Source organism: Oreochromis aureus, linkage group 3 (assembly GCF_013358895.1).
Source record: "Oreochromis aureus strain Israel breed Guangdong linkage group 3, ZZ_aureus, whole genome shotgun sequence".
Taxonomy (NCBI): domain Eukaryota; kingdom Metazoa; phylum Chordata; class Actinopteri; order Cichliformes; family Cichlidae; genus Oreochromis; species Oreochromis aureus.
This window is the reverse complement of record NC_052944.1, coordinates 83454283-83478892: the sequence shown is the minus strand read 5'-3', so window position 1 is coordinate 83478892 and position 24610 is coordinate 83454283. Positions and strand designations below refer to the sequence as shown.

The window sequence follows — 24610 nt, the reverse complement described above, 5'->3', positions numbered from 1 at the left end:
CCTACTGATGACTGGAAGAAAGTATTATGGACTGATTGAGCTGGTCTGGGATGAACTGGACAGAGGAGTGAAAGAAAAGCAACCTACAAGTGCCACATTTATGGGAGCTTCTGCAACAGATATGGGAAAAACTTTCTGAAGAATATTTGATTTCTATTGTAGAAAGAATTAAATTTGTGTGTTCAGCTGTTATATCTGCCAAAGGAGGCTACTTTGATGAACCAAAACTTTAGAATACATTTTGTTCCATAAATTGATTCCATTATTTCTTTTTTAACTCAAACCGGTTATTTGTACTGGTTATTCATTTCATTTATTTATTTATTTCACACATGGTTCAACAGTGTTTCGTTTCCTACATACAGATCCTCCTTCCCATTAATATAACACTGCACCCATGGGTGAAAAGGAGCAGGAAGAAGAATAAATTCTTGTTAGCACCTGCCCTCTATCTGCAATCCAATTATTCTTAGAAAAGGGCGCCAATAAAGCCCAAAAAACACTCTAACATATATCTTTATGTAACAATGCAAAACTAAACAACAAATCAGTATAATCAGCAATATACAGCACTAAATGGCAATGAAAATTTTTCCTTCCACATTTAACCCAAATTACTTTCATGTTCTTCATATTGATTTATCCTTTTAAGTATATAACACATTTTAAAATGGTGCATATTTGTACAACTCTTGAGATTATCTTGAAGAGAATTCCATATTCCTCTACCATTAACTGTCAGACACATTTGCCTTTGTGTGGTCCTAGCAAACTGATGCTTAAAGTCAAACTTCCTTCTACTGTCCCCACTTCCTGAACACAATACAAACAAATTTTGTAACTTACGAGGTAATGTATTATTTCTTGCCTTGCACATGAATAATAATGTCTGTAATTTCACTAAGTCTTCAAATTTCAACAATCATTTCAGAGTGCATTGAGACAAATTGCATATTGGGGTGTTCTGAAACTTCTGACCAGTAGTGTACATGAATTTTTACTTTCATACACCTTTCACATCAATAATAAAAACATTATTACATAAGATTAATTAACATCAGCAAAAAAAGGGCATATGCAAATGGCTATGCAAACTTGTTATTTTGGGCTCCACTTAAAGAGGAAAGGTCACATGAAGTTTATATTTACACCAACACAAAAGAGCTTTGCTTAATTTAAAGTTAATTTACATGGATTTCACTTAAGTTAAATACAATTTAATACAGATGTCTTTCAACAGCAGATGACAAATGGATCCTGATTGTGTTTTCAGTTTGGCCGTTGTCTATTTAAAAAGCTGAATTCGGCAAAAGGATCAGCTGAACCTGAAGCTCCAACACAAAAACACTCACTGACTCTGAGATCAGAGCTCAGAAATTCATGTGTGTTTGTAACACAGTTTGACTTTGTGTCAGTAAATCTCATGAACAGCCTGAAGATGAATAAACTGTAGTTCAGAGTCACTGACAGACAGCACAGACACACACTGTTGGTCTGAGTCTGAACATGATGATCATCAGAGTTGTTTGACATCTGCTGGATGTTCAGAAGAGTTCTAATTCATCTTCAGATCATCTGAGTTACAGTTCAGCTCTGGAGTGCAAAGAGGCCGTCTAGTCTCTGGATCATTATGAGGTTTAGAATCATGTTGTTTTCTTTTGTAGATCAAAAAACCAACAACAGCAACAAGAAGCACAGCAGAAACACAGATGATCAGACCAACAGATCTTCTTGGCTGACCTGCAGGTGAGAAACAGGTGTGAGGTTTCAGCTGTCAGGTAGGTGATGAGTGAAGAACAGAACAGAATCCATTTCTTTTTCTAGTAAATTAGGTTAAAAAAGATTTTTTTAAAAATGAATGACAATTTGGAAACTCCAGATTTCAAGTATTTCAACACTGCCAGAGCAGTATTGAACCCACTGCTCTGGCAGTTTTGACGTGGTGACCCACCCTGTGAAAACGGATGTAGGTCACAATCACCCAGGGTTTCAGGTGAGCTCATTGTGAAACCTGGCCCCTCCCTATCATGTGATTTCCTGAGGTCAGGATGTGAGTGGGCGTTAAGGCATGTGGGAAGGGATCTCAAAACTGGATTATAGATGGCAGACAGTTGGTGTCGTAAACCACCGCCTCTGTTCAAAGATGGTCGCTCACAGTGGACATAAATGGCTTTTTTCACTCCTCTTTGATTGATTGATTCTTTATTTTGAACATGTTGAAAAAGTACAACATAGAATTAAAAGAGACAAATAAACAAAGCAAAACACAAGGAAAACGAGCAACCACAACAACAAATAACTTTCATGTTCAAAAAGGAGTAGGAAGAAGCATAAGCTTATTTAATCCCACCCCTTTTCCACTATCTAGTAATCAATAGACTACAGAAATACCTCCTTGCAGTTACATTATATGTTATGTGTAATTTTTTTTATATACATACACATATATATATATAAACACACATTGTCACGGGTTGCTTAGAGGATCCACTCGTAGGACTCCTGAGTACCGTTTAAACAGAGACTGTTTATTTACAGATCTTCACCAAGTCGTGACACACATATACATATATACATATATACACACACACACACACATATACATATATATACACACACACACATATATACATACACACACATATATATACACACACACATATATACAGTGGGTTGCAAAAGTATTTGGCCCCCTTGAACTTTTCCACATTTTGTCACATTACAGCCACAAACATGAATCAATTTTATTGGAATTCCACGTGAAAGACCAATACAAAGTGGTGTACACGTGAGAAGTGGAACGAAATTCATACATGATTCCAAACATTTTTTACAAATAAATAACTGAAAAGTGGGGTGTGCGTAATTATTCAGCCCCCTGAGTCAATACTTTGTAGAACCACCTTTTGCTGCAATTACAGCTGCCAGTCTTTTAGGGTATGTCTCTACCAGCTTTGCACATCTAGAGACTGAAATCCTTGCCCATTCTTCTTTGCAAAACAGCTCCACAACTGCCCTGTGACGGCCTCAGAGGTTGTCTAAGAGAATATTGGGAGCAACAACACCATGAAGTCCAAAGAACACACCAGACAGGTCAGGGATAAAGTTATTGAGAAATTTAAAGCAGGCTTAGGCTACAAAGAGATTTCCCAAGCCTTGAACATCCCACGGAGCACTGTTCAAGCCATCATTCAGAAATGGAAGGAGTATGGCACAACTGTAAACCTACCAAGACAAGGCCGTCCACCTAAACTCACAGGCCGAACAAGGAGAGCGCTGATCAGAAATGCAGCCAAGAGGCCCATGGTGACTCTGGACGAGCTGCAGAGATCTACAGCTCAGGTGGGGGAATCTGTCCATAGGACAACTATTAGTCGTGCACTGCACAAAGTTGGCCTTTATGGAAGAGTGGCAAGAAGAAAGCCATTGTTAACAGAAAACCATAAGAAGTCCTTTTGCAGTTTGCCACAAGCCATGTGGGGACACAGCAAACATGTGGAAGAAGGTGCTCTGGTCAGATGAGACCAAAATGGAACTTTTGGCCAAAATGCAAAACGCTATGTGTGGCGGAAAACTAACACTGCACATCACTCTGAACACACCATCCCCACTGTCAAATATGGTGGTGGCAGCATCATGCTCTGGGGGTGCTTCTCTTCAGCAGGGACAGGGAAGCTGGTCAGAGTTGATGGGAAGATGGATGCAGCCAAATACAGGGCAATCTTGGAAGAAAACCTCTTGGAGTCTGCAAAAGACTTGAGACTGGGGCGGAGGTTCACCTTCCAGCAGGACAACCACCCTAAACATAAAGCCAGGGCAACAATGGAATGGTTTAAAACAAAACATATCCATGTGTTAGAATGGCCCAGTCAAAGTCCAGATCTAAATCCAATCAAGAATCTGCGGCAAGATCTGGAAACTGCTGTTCACAAACGCTGTCCATCTAATCTGACTGAGCTGGAGCTGTTTTGCAAAGAAGAATGGGCAAAGATTTCAGTCTCTAGATGTGCAAAGCTGGTAGAGACATACCCTAAAAGACTGGCAGCTGTAATTGTAGCAAAAGGTGGTTCTACAAAGTATTGACTCAGGGGCTGAATAATTACGCACACCCACTTTGCAGTTATTTATTTGTAAAAATGTTTGGAATCATGTATGATTTTCGTTCCACTTCTCACGTGTACACCACTTTGTATTGGTCTTTCACCTGGAATTCCAATAAAATTGATTCATGTTTGTGGCTGTAATGTGACAAAATGTGGAAAAGTTCAAGGGGGCCGAATACTTTTGCAAGCCACTGTATATATATATATATATATCTATATATATACATACACACACACATATATATATGTATATATATATATACACACATACACACATATACATATATATATATATATATATATATATATATATATATATATATATATACATATACATATATATATATATATATATATACATATATATATATATATATATATATATATATATATATATATATATATATATATATATATATATATATATATATATATATATATATATATATATATATATATATATATGTATACACATATACAGGAGTGCAGAATTATTAGGCAAATGAGTATTTTGTCCACATCATCCTCTTCATGCATGTTGTCTTACTCCAAGCTGTATAGGCTCGAAAGCCTACTACCAATTAAGCATATTAGGTGATGTGCATCTCTGTAATGAGAAGGGGTGTGGTCTAATGACATCAACACCCTATATCAGGTGTGCATAATTATTAGGCAACTTCCTTTCCTTTGGCAAAATGGGTCAAAAGAAGGACTTGACAGGCTCAGAAAAGTCAAAAATAGTGAGATATCTTGCAGAGGGATGCAGCAGTCTTAAAATTGCAAAGCTTCTGAAGCGTGATCATCGAACAATCAAGCGTTTCATTCAAAATAGTCAACAGGGTCGCAAGAAGCGTGTGGAAAAACCAAGGCGCAAAATTACTGCCCATGAACTGAGAAAAGTCAAGCGTGCAGCTGCCAAGATGCCACTTGCCACCAGTTTGGCCATATTTCAGAGCTGCAACATCACTGGAGTGCCCAAAAGCACGAGGTGTGCAATACTCAGAGACATGGCCAAGGTAAGAAAGGCTGAAAGCGACCACCACTGAACAAGACACACAAGCTGAAACGTCAAGACTGGGCCAAGAAATATCTCAAGACTGATTTTTCTAAGGTTTTATGGACTGATGAAATGAGAGTGAGTCTTGATGGGCCAGATGGATGGGCCCGTGGCTGGATTGGTAAAGGGCAGAGAGCTCCAGTCCGACTCAGACGCCAGCAAGGTGGAGGTGGAGTACTGGTTTGGGCTGGTATCATCAAAGATGAGCTTGTGGGGCCTTTTTCGGGTTGAGGATGGAGTCAAGCTCAACTCCCAGTCCTACTGCCAGTTTCTGGAAGACACCTTCTTCAAGCAGTGGTACAGGAAGAAGTCTGCATCCTTCAAGAAAAACATAATTTTCATGCAGGACAATGCTCCATCACGCGCGTCCAAGTACTCCACAGCGTGGCTGGCAAGAAAGGGTATAAAAGAAGAAAAACTAATGACATGGCCTCCTTGTTCACCTGATCTGAACCCCATTGAGAACCTGTGGTCCATCATCAAATGTGAGATTTACAAGGAGGGAAAACAGTACACCTCTCTGAACAGTGTCTGGGAGGCTGTGGTTGCTGCTGCACGCAATGTTGATGGTGAACAGATCAAAACACTGACAGAATCCATGGATGGCAGGCTTTTGAGTGTCCTTGCAAAGAAAGGTGGCTATATTGGTCGCTGATTTGTTTTTGTTTTGTTTTTGAATGTCAGAAATGTATATTTGTGAATGTGGAGATGTTATATTGGTTTCACTGGTAAAATAAATAATTGAAATGGGTATATATTTGTTTTTGTTAAGTTGCCTAATAATTATGCACAGTAATAGTCACCTGCACACACAGATATCCCCTAAAATAGCTAAAACTAAAAACAAACTGAAAACTACTTCCAAAAACATTCAGCTTTGATATTAATGAGTTTTTTGGGTTCATTGAGAACATGGTTGTTGTTCAATAATAAAATTATTCCTCAAAAATACAACTTGCCTAATAATTCTGCACTCCCTGTACACACACACACACACACACACACACATATATACACATATATACACACATACAAGGGGTGCAACAATACTCGTATTGGTATTGAATCGTTCGATACAGTGCTTTCGGTTCGGTAGACATATGTATCGAACAATACAAAATTATTTATTAATTTTATTAACTTTTCTTCTGACGATGCTGTCTGTGTTGAGAGCTCAGTGGATCTGCGTTCGACTACTCTGCCTAGGCTGCACTGTCGAGTGCAGATCCACTGAGCGCAGCGCAAGCTAGCAAGACAGAAGCTAAGCTCGTTGCAACATGGCAAATTGAACCTCCCCCGCCCGCATTCAGATCTGGCTTTTGGAACTAACTTGGTTTTCATGTGAAGTATGACCCTGATGGTAAGCGCATAATGGACAAAAGTAAAACAGTATGTTGGATGTGCCACGCAATGCTCAATTGGTGGGAACTAGTGCGTTAGCGCAGTTAGCTTGTTAACGTGTTGACGCCGTCTAGCCCCACGCACGGGGCGATCTGCGGTAACTCGTTAACGGAGATTTGCCGCGTTATGGCGTTAATGTCATTTTAACGAGATTAACGCTGACAGCACTAGTGGGAACACAGCGAATATGACTGCACATTTACGCCAACATCATCCTAGTGCAAAGACAAGTGGAAGCAGACAAAAACAACAAGCACGCATGCTACAAACTTTACCCGAATCATTTAGACAGCCGTTAGCACATGATTCTCCTTATGGGGACCTGATATGTTTAATATGCTGCTGAGAATATAGCCCAGAAGAAGCGTATAGTTGGAAAGAGCCATTTCTCTGTAATAAACTCTCTTTTCCAAAGATGAGTGATTTCTCAATCAGATAGATTTATTTTATTTTATTATTTTGTTGTTTCAGCAACATTAAATTTAAAAAATGTACTGAAATATATTATATTAAAATATATATTTATAATTTTAATAAATGACAAATTAAAAAGGCATGAACATTTTTTGTATCGAAAAAATATCGAACCGTGACACCAAAGTATTGAACTGAACCGAACCGTGAATTTTGTGTATCGTTGCACCCCTAATATATACATATATGTTTCTATCTATCCATACATACGTATATATACATACACACATATACACATTTTCAATAACCCCAGTAACACCTCAAAGGATACACAACCTACAGATATATATATCCATACCAACATACCCGTGCACCCGCACACACAAAATATTGCGCAAGCCCACCCTATCTCTACCTCCTCCCTGTACCCTGTAAAAACCATATCTTTAAACCGCTTGTAAAACTGCGCCATGCTTGGACATTGCTTCATATCTTTACTTAGTCTGTTCCACAGCTTCACTCCACACACAGAGATGCAAAAACTTTTTAATGTTGTGCGGATACAAGGATGTTTTAAATTTAATTCCCCCCTCAAATTGTATCCCTGTTCCCTTTTAGAAAACAGTTTTAGAATATTGTCAGGAAGCAGGTTATTTATTGCTTTATACATAATTTGTGCAGTGAGAAAATGAACCAGATCTGTGAATTTTAGAATTTTAAGAATAGTGGATTTGTATGATCTCTGTAACCAGTTTTATGGATTATCCTTATGGCCCTTTTTTGTAATATAAAGATTGATGATAGCGAACATTTGTAGGTATTGCCCCAAACCTCTGCACAGTAATGCAAATACGGTGCAATCAGGGAACAATAGAGAATGTGGAGTGATTTGTGGTCCAGAATGTTTTACTTTACTCAAGATTGAAGCACTTGTTGAAATTTTGTTATGTATTTGATTTATATGGGACTTCCAGTTTAATTTATCATCTATAATCACACCAAGAAACTTATGTTCAAGTACTCTTTCAATTTCCACACCATCTATATGAATCTGCACTTGTGCATTTCTAAGGGAATTCCCAAATAAGAATATTTTAGTTTTACTTAGATTTAGCGATAGTTTGTTCCTGTTAAACCATTTTTTAATTTTGCACATTTCTGAAGTAATTGTATCCAGTCATCTGTCCTCTGTCCAAAATGTGAACGTCAGCATCCTCGAAAGAGTGACCTTTGACCTTTAGATGCAGATGGACCGCTGAGTCTTCTCCCGTGGAGGTGGCTCTTCTATGTTGTGCCATTCGTTTATGAAGTGGCTGTTTGTTCTCTCCAATGTAGAGGTCTGGGCATTCCTCACTACACTGTACAGCATATACAGTATACTAGGATGTCAGGAGTTTTTCTGATAAACCAGCTACATAGGAGATGTATGCGACTGTTGTTGTGATTTGGTGCTGTACAAATAAAATTGAATTGAATTGGGGATGACAATGTTGTTGCGTTTGTCTGTCTGATCTTCACTAGTTGATGTCTATGCATCTATTCTGTGCATCAAAGCCCAGTTAGGATAACCGCATGTTTTAAGAGCTTCCTTTACGTGTCTTTTTCTTTCACCTCTTTCTGCACTCTATATCTAAAAATATAAAATATCACAAACATTTCGACAGGTAACAATCTTTAAAATCACAGCTGATTGTTTTCTGGTGTAAAGTTACAGGATTTGGTCATTTTCTGCAAATGTTTGCAAATATTGTGGATTTCAACATCCACATTTAGCTAGTTTTTTCTTTTTATATTAAACACTGTATTTCGTTCCTTGTTTTATGTGTTACTGATGCCATGAGTCTGTAAGTCATCACTCTCAATAAAAGAGCAAATGAGGAGCCTAAATAAGCCCAGAAGTGGTATCATAATTCCCCCATATAGCACAGTATGGAAATTATGATCAGAGATGTTTACTTTTAATGTGTTTATTTCGTTTACAATCAAGTTTGACTGAGTTATTCTGGATTTGATTAGTTAACCTGTTAACACACATAAGGTCACCAGTGCATCGCTTAAAGCTTTAGCCACATGCTGATTAAACATATATTGAAGAACTAAAAAATGTTATAGAGATATTAACTTTCAAATGAATTCAACAGTTTTTGCTCGCGTGTGTCAGCTTCAGACACACATTTGAAAATAAGAAAACGATTATTTAATAAATATCAAGAATTAACTCGGGCACTGTTGGTTTCTAAAGTATAGCAGCACATATTACACCTAGTGACTATGTTATCTTCTGTGTGTTCAGCTGATCCATTGAGATTGTTATAAATGTGTGAGTTTAAAGCTGAGTCTAAATGTGATCAGATGAAGTGTGAGGTTGTGAGAAAGTCTTTGACTGCATTCATAGATGTGTCCTTTCAGCTGCTCTGATCCAACCTTTGGTCTCTAAGGAAGAGGCTTCAGGGAGATGTTTGCTACGTTGGACTGTAGGACCATCAGAAATGTGTGCAGTAACAAAACAGGCAGCACTGAAAGGAGCTCTAAGTGTTTGTGTTGTTCAATGATTTGTGCACAACAACAAAAATGGGACCTCTCTCATCCATCAGTCATCATGTGGACATTTTTCTGACACACTTTGAAGCTGATGGACGTTTTGTGTCTGCACTAAGTACGTTTTCAGCAGCTATGGCACCGGCAGGATTCACTTTCACAGACTCACAACCACCAGCTCCACCCCTCCCCTCCCCCTCCAGCTGTAGGCTTTAACATTGAGTTTCCCCACACATGTTTACAGACGAGTTAGAGAGCAAGAGAAGAAGAGACTGATTCATAAATGTCTTTGTTTCTGCTCTAACCTTACCCAAACAATGCTGCTCTACAACTCTAGACTACCAGCCACAAAGACAACAGCTGGAGAAACATCTGTCTACCTCTGACATCCACCAGCTCATCCATACAACAAACACACATCAACAACCAGGAAGCAGCTTCACCTCTGATCACACACACACTCAACTCTACTCACTCACCTGGAGGATCAACATGAAGATAGATGATGCTGAGATCCCATGAGCGTGTTTCTTCCATTAAGACATGACACAAGTATGTTCCAGCGTCATTAATCGTCACATTCTTCAGAATCAAAGACGCGTCTCCATCCTTCATCTGTCTGTCCTGCAGATCCACCCGGTTCTTAAAAAATGGATGCTGGATATCTGTAAAAAAGTGCTGATCCATGTACAAAAGCACATATTCATCTCCCAGGTCAGCTCTGCTCCACTTTACAACTTTGATCTTGTTGTTTGGAGCTCGACATGTCAGAGTGACGTCCTGTCCAGACTCAGCTGTGATGAATTTATGGTCTGAAAGAGGAAACAACACAGAGCAGAGAGGTTAAAGGTCAAAGTACAATCATGATCAGAATGATTGACTTTAAATATTTTCTTTATTTCCTTTGACATTTGAGTTTTTAGTCATGTTGGATTTAATGAACCTCTGAACATCCAGCAGGTCACCAGTGACCCACTGAGGGGGAATTTTAGCCTCATGCTAAACATGCAAAGTGTCAGAAACTACAAGATGTTAGCTTCCAAAGAACAACAACATGTGCTGATAATAAGTGAACATAATGTGTGAGAGAAAGCAGCCTCTCATTATAAGACACTGTGAGTCTCTGCATGCTGCCTTTATGGAGCTACAGCTGTTTGTATGAGGTGCCGTAAGGGACATTATTACTGAAACGCTCTCACACACACTACTGAAATTTTACCTCTCACACACACTACTGAAACGCTCTCACACACACTACTGAAACGCTCTCACACACACTACTGAAACGCTCTCACACACACTACTGAAATTTTACCTCTCACACACACTACTGAAAAACCAAGGCATTTCAGTTGAACAGGAAGGCATTTCAGTTAAACAGGAAGGCATTTCAGTTAAACAGGAAGGCGTTTCAGTTGAACAGGAAGGTGTTTCAGTTAAACAGGAAGGTGTTTCAGTTAAACAGGAAGGCGTTTCAGTTGAACAGGAAGGCGTTTCAGTTAAAGAGGAAGGCGTTTCAGTTGAACAGGAAGGCGTTTCAGTTAAACAGGAAGGTGTTTCAGTTAAACAGGAAGGCGTTTCAGTTGAACAGGAAGGCGTTTCAGTTAAACTGGAAGGCGTTTCAGTTGAACAGGAAGGCATTTCAGTTGAACAGGAAGTTGTTTCAGTTAAACTGGAAGGCGTTTCAGTTAAACAGGAAGGCGTTTCAGTTAAACTGGAAGGCGTTTCAGTTAAACAGGAAGGCGTTTCAGTTGAACAGGAAGGCGTTTCAGTTAAAGAGGAAGGCGTTTCAGTTGAACAGGAAGGTGTTTCAGTTAAACAGGAAGGTGTTTCAGTTAAACAGGAAGGCGTTTCAGTTGAACAGGAAGGCGTTTCAGTTAAACTGGAAGGCGTTTCAGTTGAACAGGAAGGCATTTCAGTTGAACAGGAAGTTGTTTCTTGACAAGGAAACTGAAGGAAAAAGTGGTAGATTTCAAACAAACCACTACACAGATGTCTACTCAGCAACCTGCTAGTAGCCTAAGTGAAACAGCTGCATTACTTAACAATATATAAGCCTCAGCATAAGTCAAAATTTAGAATAGCAGACGGGCATTATCCTGGTTAATTTTTTTGGCATATGTGCTTTTTGTCTTTTTTAGCAAAGAAAAATATATCTTAAAATCATTAATAAAACCAGGGAGAGAAGGCTTAGCGTTCCTCCATTTAGCACAATGGATATGATATTTATTCAAAAGTATAATGATGACACCCAATGCTAGATGATCCATATAAAAAATTTATGATGTAATTCAAATAGTGGGACATCATTAATATTTAGGGAAATCCAATTTTTTAAGTTGCACCAAATGCATTGTGTGATAGGGCATAGAAAAAAAAGATGTTCTAGGGTTTCATTTTCATCAGTACAAAAAGAACACTGATCCACCTCAAAGCCAAATCTCTTTTTTAGAAATTCTGCCACAGGATTAATTTTGTTTATTACTTTAAGTGTGTTTCTTTAACTTTAGGTAGAATAGGCTATTTCATAAATGTTTAGTATGCTTTATCCAGTATATGAAATAACTAAATTAGAACCATGCAATGTAACCATTCTGTTGTAACTATGAAATATTTTGTCTTTGAAGAAACTACTAATAAATCTATTATTGCATTTTTATCAAACAGCTGACATTGCCCTAGCAATAAATTTGGGAGCACTGATGGGAACTTATTGTATATCATAAAATTTTTAATCAAATGAAGCAGAGGCAGTGGGACCAATTCACAAAATTTGTTATATTCTCTTTGCGAACAGTTTAGACAATATTTTTCTGAAAAGTCTGTGTAACTTAGAATGACACCGTTATCATCCAACAAATCTGTTATGAATATAATCTTTTTGTTTAAACCAGTCGCTCTTGAAAATTGATTTTTGATTAAGTGTTATTATCCTATGATTCCATAAGGTTTAATTATGGGGAGAAGTTGTGGGTATATCTCATTATCTCAGATTTTAACCATTTAATTCTAAGGGTGCCAACCATAAATTCAAATTCTGGAGTTTTGATACCACCTTTATTGTATTCCTTCACAAGCTGAGATGTTTCAATGTAATGGGTTTTATTCCTCCACAAAAATGTGAAAATAACTGTGTTAGCCTTATTAATGTTTTTAGAGGAGATATATAGAGAGTGACAAATCAATTTGGAGATGCCTTCAGCTTTAGATAGGATGTTTCTGCCAAAAATAGCGAGGTCTCTGGTTAACCAGTGGCTAAGTGATTTCTTCATCTCCATGATACTGTCAGGATTAGTGTCGTGGATGAGAGAAGGAGGACCCAAACGCTGGACTCACAGGTAGGTAGGTGAAGGTTGGTATTTATTGCCGGTGGAATGAACAAGCAGAACGGAAGTAGGAAACGGCTGACTGGCAGGACGACTGACTGAATGAATGAATGAAACACTGACTGGCTGACCTGACGGAACTGAACAGAGGACAACCTAACAGCGACGGGAACAACATAACAATAACATCATACGAACATCAATGACACGACACTGGACTGGGTGAACGGAGGAACATAAATACACAGGCTGAATGATGAGTGATTAGAAACCGGTGAGTACACAGCTGAACATAATCTGGCTAATGACACGAGACGAGCTGACACAGGAAAAGCAGGAAGTGAGAACATGGAAGTGGCAAAATAAACTGAACATGAACAAAACTGAAAGCACTGGGTCAACGACCCAGGAACCCTGACAGATACAGTTAGAAATATTAGTGTCTTCTCTGCTAATTGGATTTTTTAGATATTATCAGCCCTATATATTTAACTTTAGGTTCAACTCTAACCAAAGCTATTGAGGAGTCAGAGCTTGTATGAATCGGGAGTAGTTCACATTTTTTGATACTGACAGATAAATGAGAAGCTTTAGAAAAAATTTAGTTTTCTCTACCACGTATTTCTCTTTAAAAAAAATAGATGCATCATCTGCGAATTGGCTGCGAATATTCCTTGTATGTCGTTAGAATTTTTGATTAATAGTGTTAACAACTGAGTTGCCAATATAAAAAGCTTAGGGGAAACAGGACATACTTGCCGAATTCCCTGTTGCACCTTGAATCCATTCCTTGATTCAAGGAAGCTAAAATATTGTTAAGTAATGTGGCTGCTTCACTTAAGCTACAAGCACAGCCGTCCCCAACCCCCAGGTCCTGGACCAGTACCGGTCTGTGATTCGTTTGGTACCGGGTCGCAAGAGTTGAGGCTTGAGTTTGAAATTTATTGTTTTCAGGGTATTTATCGTTTTTTTTATTTTTATATCGTTTATATTGTTAACTCGGTTTCCCTGGGTCTTTTCCCGTGTGTTATGAATAAATCTTATTTTTTTGGAAGTGGTACTGGTTTTATTTTATTGTATTAATCCAAGACAACTTAAAGGCCGGTCCGTGAAATTATTGTCGGCCATAAATGGTAAGTGGCGCAAAAAAGGTTGGGGACCGCTGTACTAGCAGGTTGTTGAGTAGACATCCTTGTAGTGTTTTGCAATATACCACTTTTTCCATCAGTTTCCTTGTCAGGAAACAACTTCCTGTTCAGCGGAAATGCCTCTGGTTTCAGTGGAGTGCGTGAGTGGATTTCAGTAGTGTGTGTGAGAGCGTTTCAGTTGTGTGTGTGAGAGCGTTTCAGTAGTGTGTGTGAGAGCGTTTCAGTAGTGTGTGTGAGAGTGTTTCAGTTGTGTGTGTGAGAGCGTTTCAGTAGTGTGTGTGAGAGTGTTTCAGTTGTGTGTGTGAGAGCGTTTCAGTAGTGTGTGTGAGAGCGTTTCAGTAGTGTGTGTGAGAGGTAAAATTTCAGTAGTGTGTGTGAGAGCGTTTCAGTAGTGTGTGTGAGAGCGTTTCAGTAATAATGTCCCTTACGGCACCTCATAAAACACAGTTTGGTTTATACAAACTAACCTTCACCTGTCAAGCAGACCGAGAAAGTTACAGTAGCCATCACTGTGTTACTATTACTGCTGATCCTACAGTTTTAATTGTACCTGCCTAACAGAGAACCTGAGTCTAACTGTGATCAGATGAAGTGTGAGGTTGTGAGAAAGTCTCTGACTGCATTCATAGATGTGTCCTTTCAGCTGCTCTGATCCAACCTTTGGTCTCTAAGGAAGAGGCTTCAGGGAGATGTTTGCTACGTTGGACTGTAGGACCATCAGAAATGTGTGCAGTAACAAAACAGGCAGCACTGAAAGGAGCTCTAAGTGTTTGTGTTGTTCAATGATTTGTGCACAACAACAAAAATGGGACCTCTCTCATCCATCAGTCATCATGTGGACATTTTTCTGACACACTTTGAAGCTGATGGACGTTTTGTGTCTGCACTAAGTACGTTTTCACCAGCTATGGCACCGGCAGGATTCACTTTCACAGACTCACAACCACCAGCTCCACCCCTCCCCTCCCCCTCCAGCTGTAGGCTTTAACATTGAGTTTCCCCACACATGTTTACAGACGAGTTAGAGAGCAAGAGAAGAAGAGACTGATTCATAAATGTCTTTGTTTCTGCTCTAACCTTACCCAAACAATGCTGCTCTACAACTCTAGACTACCAGCCACAAAGACAACAGCTGGAGAAACATCTGTCTACCTCTGACATCCACCAGCTCATCCATACAACAAACACACATCAACAACCAGGAAGCAGCTTCACCTCTGATCACACACACACTCAACTCTACTCACTCACCTGGAGGATCAACATGAAGGTTGGTGGTGGTGAATTTCCATGAGCGTGTTTCTCCTATGTAAACACAACACTCGTATGTTCCAGCGTCATTAATCGTCACATTCTTCAGAATCAAAGACACGTCTCCATCCTTCATCTGTCTGTCCTGCAGATCCACCCGGTTCTTAAAAGATGGATGCTGGTTGGCTGGAAGAAAGCGCCCATCCCGGTACAAAAGCACATATTTGTCTCTCAGGTCAGTTCTGCTCCACTCTACAACTATGACGTTGTTTTTTGGAGCTCGACATGTCAGAGTGACGTCCTGTCCAGACTCAGCTGTGATGTTTTTCTGGTCTGAAAGAGGAAACAACACAGAGCAGAGAGGTTAAAGGTCAAAGTACAATCATGATCAGAATGATTGACTTTAAATATTTTGTTTATTTCCTTTGACATTTGAGTTTTTAGTCATGTTGGATTTAATGAACCTCTGAACATCCAGCAGGTCACCAGTGACCCACTGAGGGGGAATTTTAGCCTCATGCTAAACATGCAAAGTGTCAGAAACTACAAGATGTTAGCTTCCACAGAACAACAACATGTGCTGATAATAAGTGAACATAACACATCACACTGACACACATTATTACACTTCTTTGTGTCTGTGCTGCAAACTGCACCAACACACACAGACTCCACCCAGCTTTGTGTCGATCGCAACACTGAATGAATCAGAAACTAATTCTTACAGAAATATTATCAGCATGTAAACCAGACTGAGACTCTTTATCTCAGAAATAAACTCAGTTTAGTTTCTAACAGTTAAATCTCACCTGCAGAGACGAACAGGACAAACATCAGCGTGGAGCAGAGTGACGCAGTTACAGCAGACATTTCTGTGCTCCTTGTCCTCCATCAGTTGATCCAACATGCAGTTTATTCCATTGTCTATATCTGAGTCTGTTGGTATTTTCACTGAATAACTGAACCTGAGTTTAAAATCTGACTACATGAGTTTAAGTTTAAGGTTTAAATAAAGTTGAAAGATTTGTCTTTCGGCCACTTACTCCAGCTCCACACTTCCACGTCTCTTATCAAAGTTGCGTTAGAGTGATGTTTGGACTTTGGACTTTGGACCATCATAAATAAGTGCGTCATAACTAAAGTGGTGAAATCTAAAGCAGGTCTGAGTGTTTAACAGGTTCAGTTCTTGAATGATTTCCACAGAACAACACAAACATAACGTATCTCATCATCATCATCAGCTACACACTAAAGACCATCATCAGCCAAAGGACTTCAAAATGACTTCACTGTATGAAAATGTATATTGTTCTATGGAGGAGGCAGCATTTAGCTGTAGTCATGAGGGATTAATAATAAATGCTGTTTAAACCTGACAGAAAGACAAACTGGTTTGATTTCACATTCTTCTCATTTCCATCAAGAAGGAAGAGCTGAAACAGAAACATCCTCTGTCTGCAGAATATTTGCTGTTTATGTCTGTGTGTGTGTTTCTGCTGCTTCATTGTCCATAACTGTGAACAGATGTACTGAGACATCTGGAACTGTTGAACTTTATTATAAACTGATTAACATCAACTAAGTAACCTGAACAACATAAACCAGAAGGTCTCAGATCACTTATTGTTGTCAGGAGTTCAGGAGAACCGTCAGTGTTTCTTCTCCTCATCATGATGGGATAAAAATAACGTGAAAACATGAAAAAACATGTTAATGGATTCACATCAAATCAGCTGTGAGTGTGAATCTAACTCCTGTGTGTAAAACTGAATCAAGCACAATAATCCCGAAGAAGTCTTGGTCTCTGATTATTACCCTGATACTGTGAAGCACAACCTGCCTGCCACAAGATATTTCACAACTTTTATCATTACTATAAAAGACAGGATAGGACAAAGGTTGAGGCGTGTCTGCTTCATCTTCTGATATGATGTTGAAACTGGGCCTAAATTCCAAAGTACAACCTGTCTGACTGTAAGGAGAGCTCATGTATGAGGCTTTAACATCATCCACTCATGTCTGTCTGGCACAGTTTGACTCTTTTGGAACATTTACTCTAAATCCACATTTCCTTGACAGTAAACTTGGTGCAGGTGGTGAGAAAAAAGTTTGAAGAAGCAAACAGATCAGAGCAATGCCTAATGTTTTGTGCATCGGGTTTCTGATTGGCTCACACTCTTGCAGAGCTGTAGCACGCACATGAATGAGAGGTGGTGATTGTAGTTCCTATTAACAGGGTATTGCAGACCATCCCGCTAATTGCCGAATTTACGTATGTCATATTTATGATTAAAAACAAATGTAATCAAATTAGATTTTGATATTTTCATAGGGGAATTGATCCTGCAACATGAAATGCTGGGATTGGAAGTACCGATTTTTCAGCATCGCTCCGCACATCATACCTGTGAGAGGACAGACAGCAGTATGGAGGAGAGTGTGAGTGCAACACAAAAACACATAAATATCACTGACACCTGTAAACAAAGTAGCATCTGGCTGCAGGTGAAAGATATTGGGAACAGCAGAGCAGAGTGCAGGCTCAGCCACAAAGCTGCCCACAGTGCAGTTGGAGGAGTGCCTGACCCTGGGGTGTCTGGTCCCAAACCATCAACAACAACTGCTGCAGCAGCTACTAGTAGTGCAAGTATAACCAGTGTTGGTCAAGTTACTTGAAAAAAGTAATCAGTTACTAATTACTGATTACTTCCCCCAAAAAGTAATCCCGTTACTTTACTGATTACTTATTTTCAAAAGTAATTAATTACTTAGTTACTTAGTTACTTAGTTACTTTTTAAAAACACGATTTACAACCTGAATAGGTGATAAAGCGATAGATCTTTCAGCCCAATTCTACTTTTTCTGCATAATCCATCATACAAAATGTAATCAAATGGAAAAGTCTCTTCTTAAAACTTGTTTTATTAGTTTTAATCTTTTAACTTTATGCATCAAGCAAAAATTAAATTATATGCAACATTCTCTGACTGGAAGAAATTTGTTTAACATTTAAACCTATTTTCTGCACATTCCAGCACATAAAATAAAATATTTTTTTGTGTTTACACTCACTCTTTCAAATAGATGCAAGTAAAACACAGCAGAAAATAAATAAAATCAAAGACTAGTTGCTCTATTTTCACCTGTAAAGCAGGAGTGGGGTAGGCGGAGGTTTGCCCTGGTGCAGGTGTGCTGCAGCGGTCAGTGGAAGAATCCGCGAGTTTCTCTGTGAGTTTCACATTACGTCGTAGCGCACTCGGTGCTTGCTTGGAAGTTTATGGGGTTTTTTCGCTGTAAAAAGAAGTTTTCTTCCCACGCACAACGGACACTAATGTTTTTGTCACTTTTTATGGAATCAAACTCAAAATAAGGTCAGTACTTCCACGCTTTAAACGCTGCATGCTACACTCTGTCCCGCACTCCATATATTATGATCTGCACACAGCTGTTGTCACCAACGTCGCACTCGCTTGTCATGAGACATTCTCGCAAAAAAATCACGGTTTTAGTAACGCAGTAACGCAGCGTTCCTACGTGAAAGTAACGGTAATCTAATTACCGTTTTTGCAATAGTAATCCCTTACATTACTCGTTACTTGAAAAAAGTAATCAGATTACAGTAACGCGTTACAAGTAACGCATTACTGCCCATCTCTGAGTATAACCCATCAAAGCCTTAAATCCCACGTACACTCTACCTAGCAGAAAAACACTGTCCGTAACAATGATCCTAAATCTATATGACACAGAACATCCATTATGGCAAAACAGGATGAAAAAAGCTCCACCAGTGTTTCTGACAATTGACTGCTGGACCTTTAGATCTTCCACGTTATTGAAAATCACAAGATGGCCTCTTAGCTGATGGACAGACACACTGCAGAAAACTTGGTAGAAGAGCTAAAAAGAGTTTTATTTTTTTAAGAATTAAAAATTATGAAGTGGACCCACCACCCATGTCTGTTGCATACATTGAACCTGATGATAAGAGATTAGCTGTGGGTGGTGAAAACAACTGTGGACAAGGTGAAGGCTATTGTGGAGTTTATCCACAGAAGCACAGTAGCTGCAGAGAGACTGAAGTCCACACAGCGGCAGACGGAGTTGAGACCCAAACAAGAGTGTGCCACCAGGTGGAACCCAACATTTTATATGTTGAAACACATTCTTGAAACAAACTATGTCTTCATCTCCACCCTGGCCCTGATCAATGCACCTGTTAATAGGTTAAATCAAGAGGAATGGGAGCTGAGGTCTGCACCATCCTGCAACCTTATGAGGTGACTGTGGAGATAAATACAGACACGTAACTAGGACAGTTGTTTTTTTCTATTACTATTCAGTCACTAATAGCAAAAACAACACATATGATAGACAAAACTGAATTGCAAAAAGCTGTACGCCACATGATAATAATAATAATAATAATGATAATAATAATAATAATAATAATAATAATAATAAAGAAAATAAAAAATTTTAAAAGTTGCAGTTTTCTCTCCTTCAGCTACGTCACAGCCTCCAAAATGCTCCAACTTTGCAAAGGTCTTCAGCGAGTGACAGCCCAAAACCAACTGACAGTAATGGTGCGGAAGGTAAAGGAAGTGGTTGCAGCTCTTTGTTCAGCCATGGACCCAAAATTTCTGTGTGTGGAGTTCAACACCGTCCCCTCAGAAACTGCATTACTGGATGGTAGGTTTAAAAAGCTTGCATTCAGTGACAACAGAGCTGTTGATGAGGCGCTTCAGAGAATAACTGCCACAGCAGCAAAGTGCACTCCCACCCAGCTCCACCATCACAGGGCCAAGTGAAGGAGGAGCCACAAACATCTGCTGTGTGGAGCCTCTTTGATGAAAGAGCTACAGGAGATGCTGCAAAGAGAAATACTACAGCTGATGTTATGATGGAGATGAAATGTTATCTTGAGGAGCTCCTCATCCAACATGGAGAAGGCCCACGGAGCTGGTGGCAGGCCGAGGCCACAGTCTTTCCATACCTGTTGAAGGTGATGGAGGGGAGACTGTGCATTGTGGCAACATCTGTTCCTTCGGAGAGTCTTCTCAAAAACAGGGCGGAGACTAAGGAGAAACCACATCAGCCCATCCAAGCTGAGGGATTTGATTTTTCTGAATGTCAACCTGCACTGAGGACAAACTGTTTGGCTGCTGAGTTTAGTTTGTTTCTGTTCTGTGGATTTGTTTACAGTGCAGGTTTGATTAATTATTAAGGTTTGATTAAAATATTAAACAACAGTAAGAAGCCCTGCTTTTGTAACAGAACAAAAGCACAAAATTAGGCAATTAAAAGGCTTTTCATAAAAACACTACATGCAAAAGGATTTGTCAACACACAAAGCACTCACATTTGCCAAGTAAAGCTAAAGTATGAGGCTACAGATGATAATAAATTAAGAGCCATTTGGGAGCCACAAGACATGCAAGATAATCCAGAGCTTAGATCTAAATAAGGAAACCAGTCTTCCCTCAGTAATGGAGAATATCCTCACACATTAAGAAGCACCCAGGGAGGGAAGTACACTCCTTCATTACTCTGTCAGTCAGGCAGGTGATGAGTGAAGAACAGCACAGAGAATCTCAGCTGTTCAGCTCAATTTGTGGATGAAATAAGAAGTAAAGTCAGAGTGATCAGCTTACCAGTGACTGTGATATTAACCAGGTTACTGATGACACCATTACTGGACTCACACCAGTAAACTCCAGTGTCGTGAGGCACCAGCACACTGATCAAACATAATTGACCAGTTGGTTGTCCCCACCCATCTCCACACTCAGTCCTCTGCAGTTTGCTCGTGTTTCTCCTCACAGTCCAATCAGATCGGTCCTCCTCACAGATTACAGTCACAACATCTCCCTCAGAGAAATTAGATCTGTTGGGACTCACAATCAGACGAGCTGTGAGCAAGAAGAGAGGTTGGATATTACTCACGACTGAACTTCTGAGACCGCTCCGCCCCCTGGTGGCCTGATTTGATACTGAAAAATAATTTTCTACCAGGATGATGTTATAAAGCTGTGGAAACAGGACTGAGGTTTCTGGCATTTGCAGGCTATTTGCAAGTAGCACAGAGAAGAGCAAACATCTGAAGAGGCACAAGCTCCAACATTTTAGTAATATGAAGAACAACTTTGTTGCTTGACCAGCACGTTTTGGCCTTCATAGGTTTGAGGTTTAAAAACATTTTTAGGATTATTTGGTTCAGGGCAAATTACTGCTGCTGACAGTGAAAAAATGTGCAGACCTCATAGTTTTCAGAGGATGAGCATTTGTTCGAGGGTCCATTTTCTGCCAGCTGTTCATTTCTGTGCATGCACAGGATTCTCTCCCTCCCCTCTGCTTTCACTGGTGGGTGAGAGGAAGTGGGCAAATTCTACAAATGTCATTTAAAGATTTAACGACTCACTACATGTTAGTTCATGTTAGCTAGATAACACACATGTCTTAAAGACATAAAGACCTGGATGACCTCTAATTTTCTGCTTCTAAATGAAGATAAAATTCAGGTTATTGTACTCGGCCCTGAAAATCTTAGTAATATGGTATTTAACCAGATTCTTACTGTGGATGGCATTACCGTGGCCTCCAGTAACGCTGTGAGGAACTGGAGCTGGAGGCTGCATGCAGCTTTGGAAGGCTTTAATTCATTTTATTTGTGTTTGTTTAACAGGAAAAAAATAATCACAATAAAAGTGAGACTAGTGAGGAACATAAGTATTTGAACTCCCTGCAATTTTGCAAGTTCTCCCAGTTAGAAATCATGGAGTAGATGCATTCCCACTGTGACAGGGAGCATTTAAGAAACAATTCAGGAAATCGTCTAAGGAGCTTGGAAAGAAAAGCGTCTGGACTTGTTTAAGTTGCTTGAAGACGTTTCACCTCTCATCCAAGAAGCTTCTTCAGTTCTAAGCAGAGGTGGGACCAAGTCATTGTTTTGCAAGTCTCAAGTAAGTCTCAAGTCTTTATCGTTAAGTCACAAGTCAAGTCTCAAGTAATGTCAGGCAAGTCAGAGTCGAGTCTCAAGTCACTGGTGTAAAAGTCCGAGTAAAGTCACAAGTCTGAAACTTTGAATTTCAAGTCCTTTCGAGTCTTTGAAAAAAAAAAAAAAAAAAAAAAAAAAAGAATGTTACAGTTATATGCTAAATGTAAATATTAGACCATGTAATTTTTAAATCTGTTTTTCTCAACACATGATGAAATACTGAACTTAGAAAATATACACAAATTGTGAAATTGCACCTCTCTAAAATGCAGCTCAATTAAACTTAGCTCCAAGAATAATTTTCACTGACAGTTCTGAGATAAGCTGCATGTTATTCTTGGATGCGCTCGTAGGACCGGCTTTAAAATCGCATGACAAAAATATCATACACATTAAAAAAAACAGTATCACCAACTAGCCTGGACAACATTTGCTAGTTAGATTAAGTCAGCTATCTCATCGTAGCAAAAGAGAAGCACCACCATTCTTTATGCAACTTCAACTGTCGGACAAAGTTGGAAGTTGTTCCATCTCAGTCTGTGATTCTCTTCTTGCATGTTTTGCATATTGCATTTCAGTTTTTTGTTGACTACTTCATAGTTTATGTACCTGAAAAAAAATAACTACTCGCAGCATTTTTGAGCATTTTTTTTTAAAAAAATCTGGTTAATTTGATTGGCTGTGCTACAGCTCACGCACACATACGTACGGAGTGTGGTGTGAATAAATGAATGAATGAATTGAATTAATGGTGCACTTTCTATATAATATGCGTGTTAAATTTTAGATTTGGGGTGAAATATCAAGTTTTTTCAAGTAAACCGGTTCAAGTCCAATTCAAGTCCCAGGTCATTGGTGTAAAAGTCCAAGTCAAGTCACAAGTCTTAGAACATTTTTTCAAGTCAAGTCTAAAGTCATAAAATTAATGACTCGAGTCTGACTCGAGTCCAAGTCATGTGACTTGAGTCCACACCTCTGGTTCTAAGGGTCCAATGGTGGAGAGTCCCAGATATAAACCCAGTAGGAGTTTCCCCCCAAAGAGGGACAAAAGGACCCCCTGATGATCCTCTACCTAATCACATGAGCCGAGGTGTGAAAGTGGGTGTGGGTCACAATCAGCCAGGGTTTCGGGTGAGCTCATTGTGAAACCTGGCCCCACCCTATCATGTGATTTCCTGAGGTCAGATGGCCCAGGATGTGAGTGGGCGTTAAGGCGTCTGGAAAGGGAAAAACTGGATTATAGATGGCAGACAGTTGGTGTCGTAAACCACCGCCTCTGTTCAAAGATGATCGCTCACAGTGAACATAAATGGCTTCTTTCACTCCTCTTTCAAACCATCTGTCCTCTCTGTCCAAAATGTGAACATTGGCGTCCTCGAAAGAGTGACCTTTGACCTTTAGATGCAGATGAACTGCTGAGTCTTGTCCCATGGAGGTGGCTCTTCTATGTTGTGCCATGCGCTTGTGAAGTGGCTGTTTGGTCTCTCCAATGTAGAGGTCTGGGCATTCCTCGCTGCACTGTACAGCATACAACACATTGTTAAGTTTGTATTTTGGAGTTTTGTCTGTGGGATGAACCAGTTTCTGTCTGAGTGTGTTGCTGGGTATGAAATGCACTTTCAAAACTGGTTCATCTGAAGCAGTGTGGCAGACCACTAGAGGGCTTCCCTCACATCCAGTGTTGAGGAAGTGTGTGTTGCTGTGTTTTGTGGTGCGATGTGTTCAGTTGATGTTGGAGAGGAATAAAGAAGGAGTGAGAATTAAGAGCTCTGTGTCGTCCATGCTTACCTCCACATTGGTGACCCCTGACTCGAGCATGCTATGGGGCGAGGATAACGCAGACTCCGCTATGGATGCATCAGCGGCCGCCAGTCCTCTGCCTCCTGCTGCAGCTACGTTTGCTGTGGCGCTAAAACTGACGGACTTTTGGCTCCACGATCCCCCGTCGTGGTTTGTGCACGTGGAGGCTCAGTTCGCCCTTCGCGGCATCTCGGCTGACGACACGAAGTATCACCATGTGGTGGCCTTGCTCGACCCGCTGGCCACCCGTCGCGCGATGACCCTCCTCCGGGACCCACCCGCCCAAGGGAAATACGCCACCCTTAAAGAGCTGCTTCTTCAGCGCTATGCCCTCTCCGACGCTGAACGAGTCGAAAAGCTCCTCACCCTGTCAGGCTTGGGTGGCGGTACGGCTCTCGAGCTCATGGAGAACATGCTGTCGTTGCCACGACTCCACCTGCCTCCCCCGGAGCATCTGCCCGTTTGCTGACGGCAGGGATTGCTACACGCCGGCACCGCGGAAAGAGCATCTGTTTCTACCATCAGCGTTTTGGTGCGAGAGCGCGTCACTGTCTGCCGCCTTGCGCTTTCACGG

The 24610-nt window shown here is 40.0% G+C and overlaps 1 protein-coding gene across 8 annotated transcripts in view; it reads right to left on the bottom strand.

Moving 5' to 3' along the window:
* The window catches only part of LOC120438314 (programmed cell death 1 ligand 1-like), a 30890-nt gene extending 14577 nt beyond the window's left edge, over positions 1-16313 (bottom strand). For 7 of the 8 annotated variants that reach the window (XR_005611798.1, XR_005611802.1, XR_005611799.1 and 4 more), the window contains exons 1-3: positions 16048-16313; positions 15239-15571; positions 9993-10325 (exon numbers count right to left, since the gene is read on the bottom strand). Coding sequence is in view for 3 of the 8 variants with exons in the window: in XM_039608737.1 (XP_039464671.1) it covers positions 9993-10325; positions 15239-15571; positions 16048-16108 (727 nt within the window). In the remaining 5 variants the exon portion in view is untranslated. Of the gene's footprint in view, positions 1-279; positions 1741-9992; positions 10326-15238; positions 15572-16047 lie in introns of those variants that run through there. The other variant, XM_039608736.1, reaches the window with a different exon arrangement.
* Positions 16314-24610: the final 8297 nt, after the last annotated feature.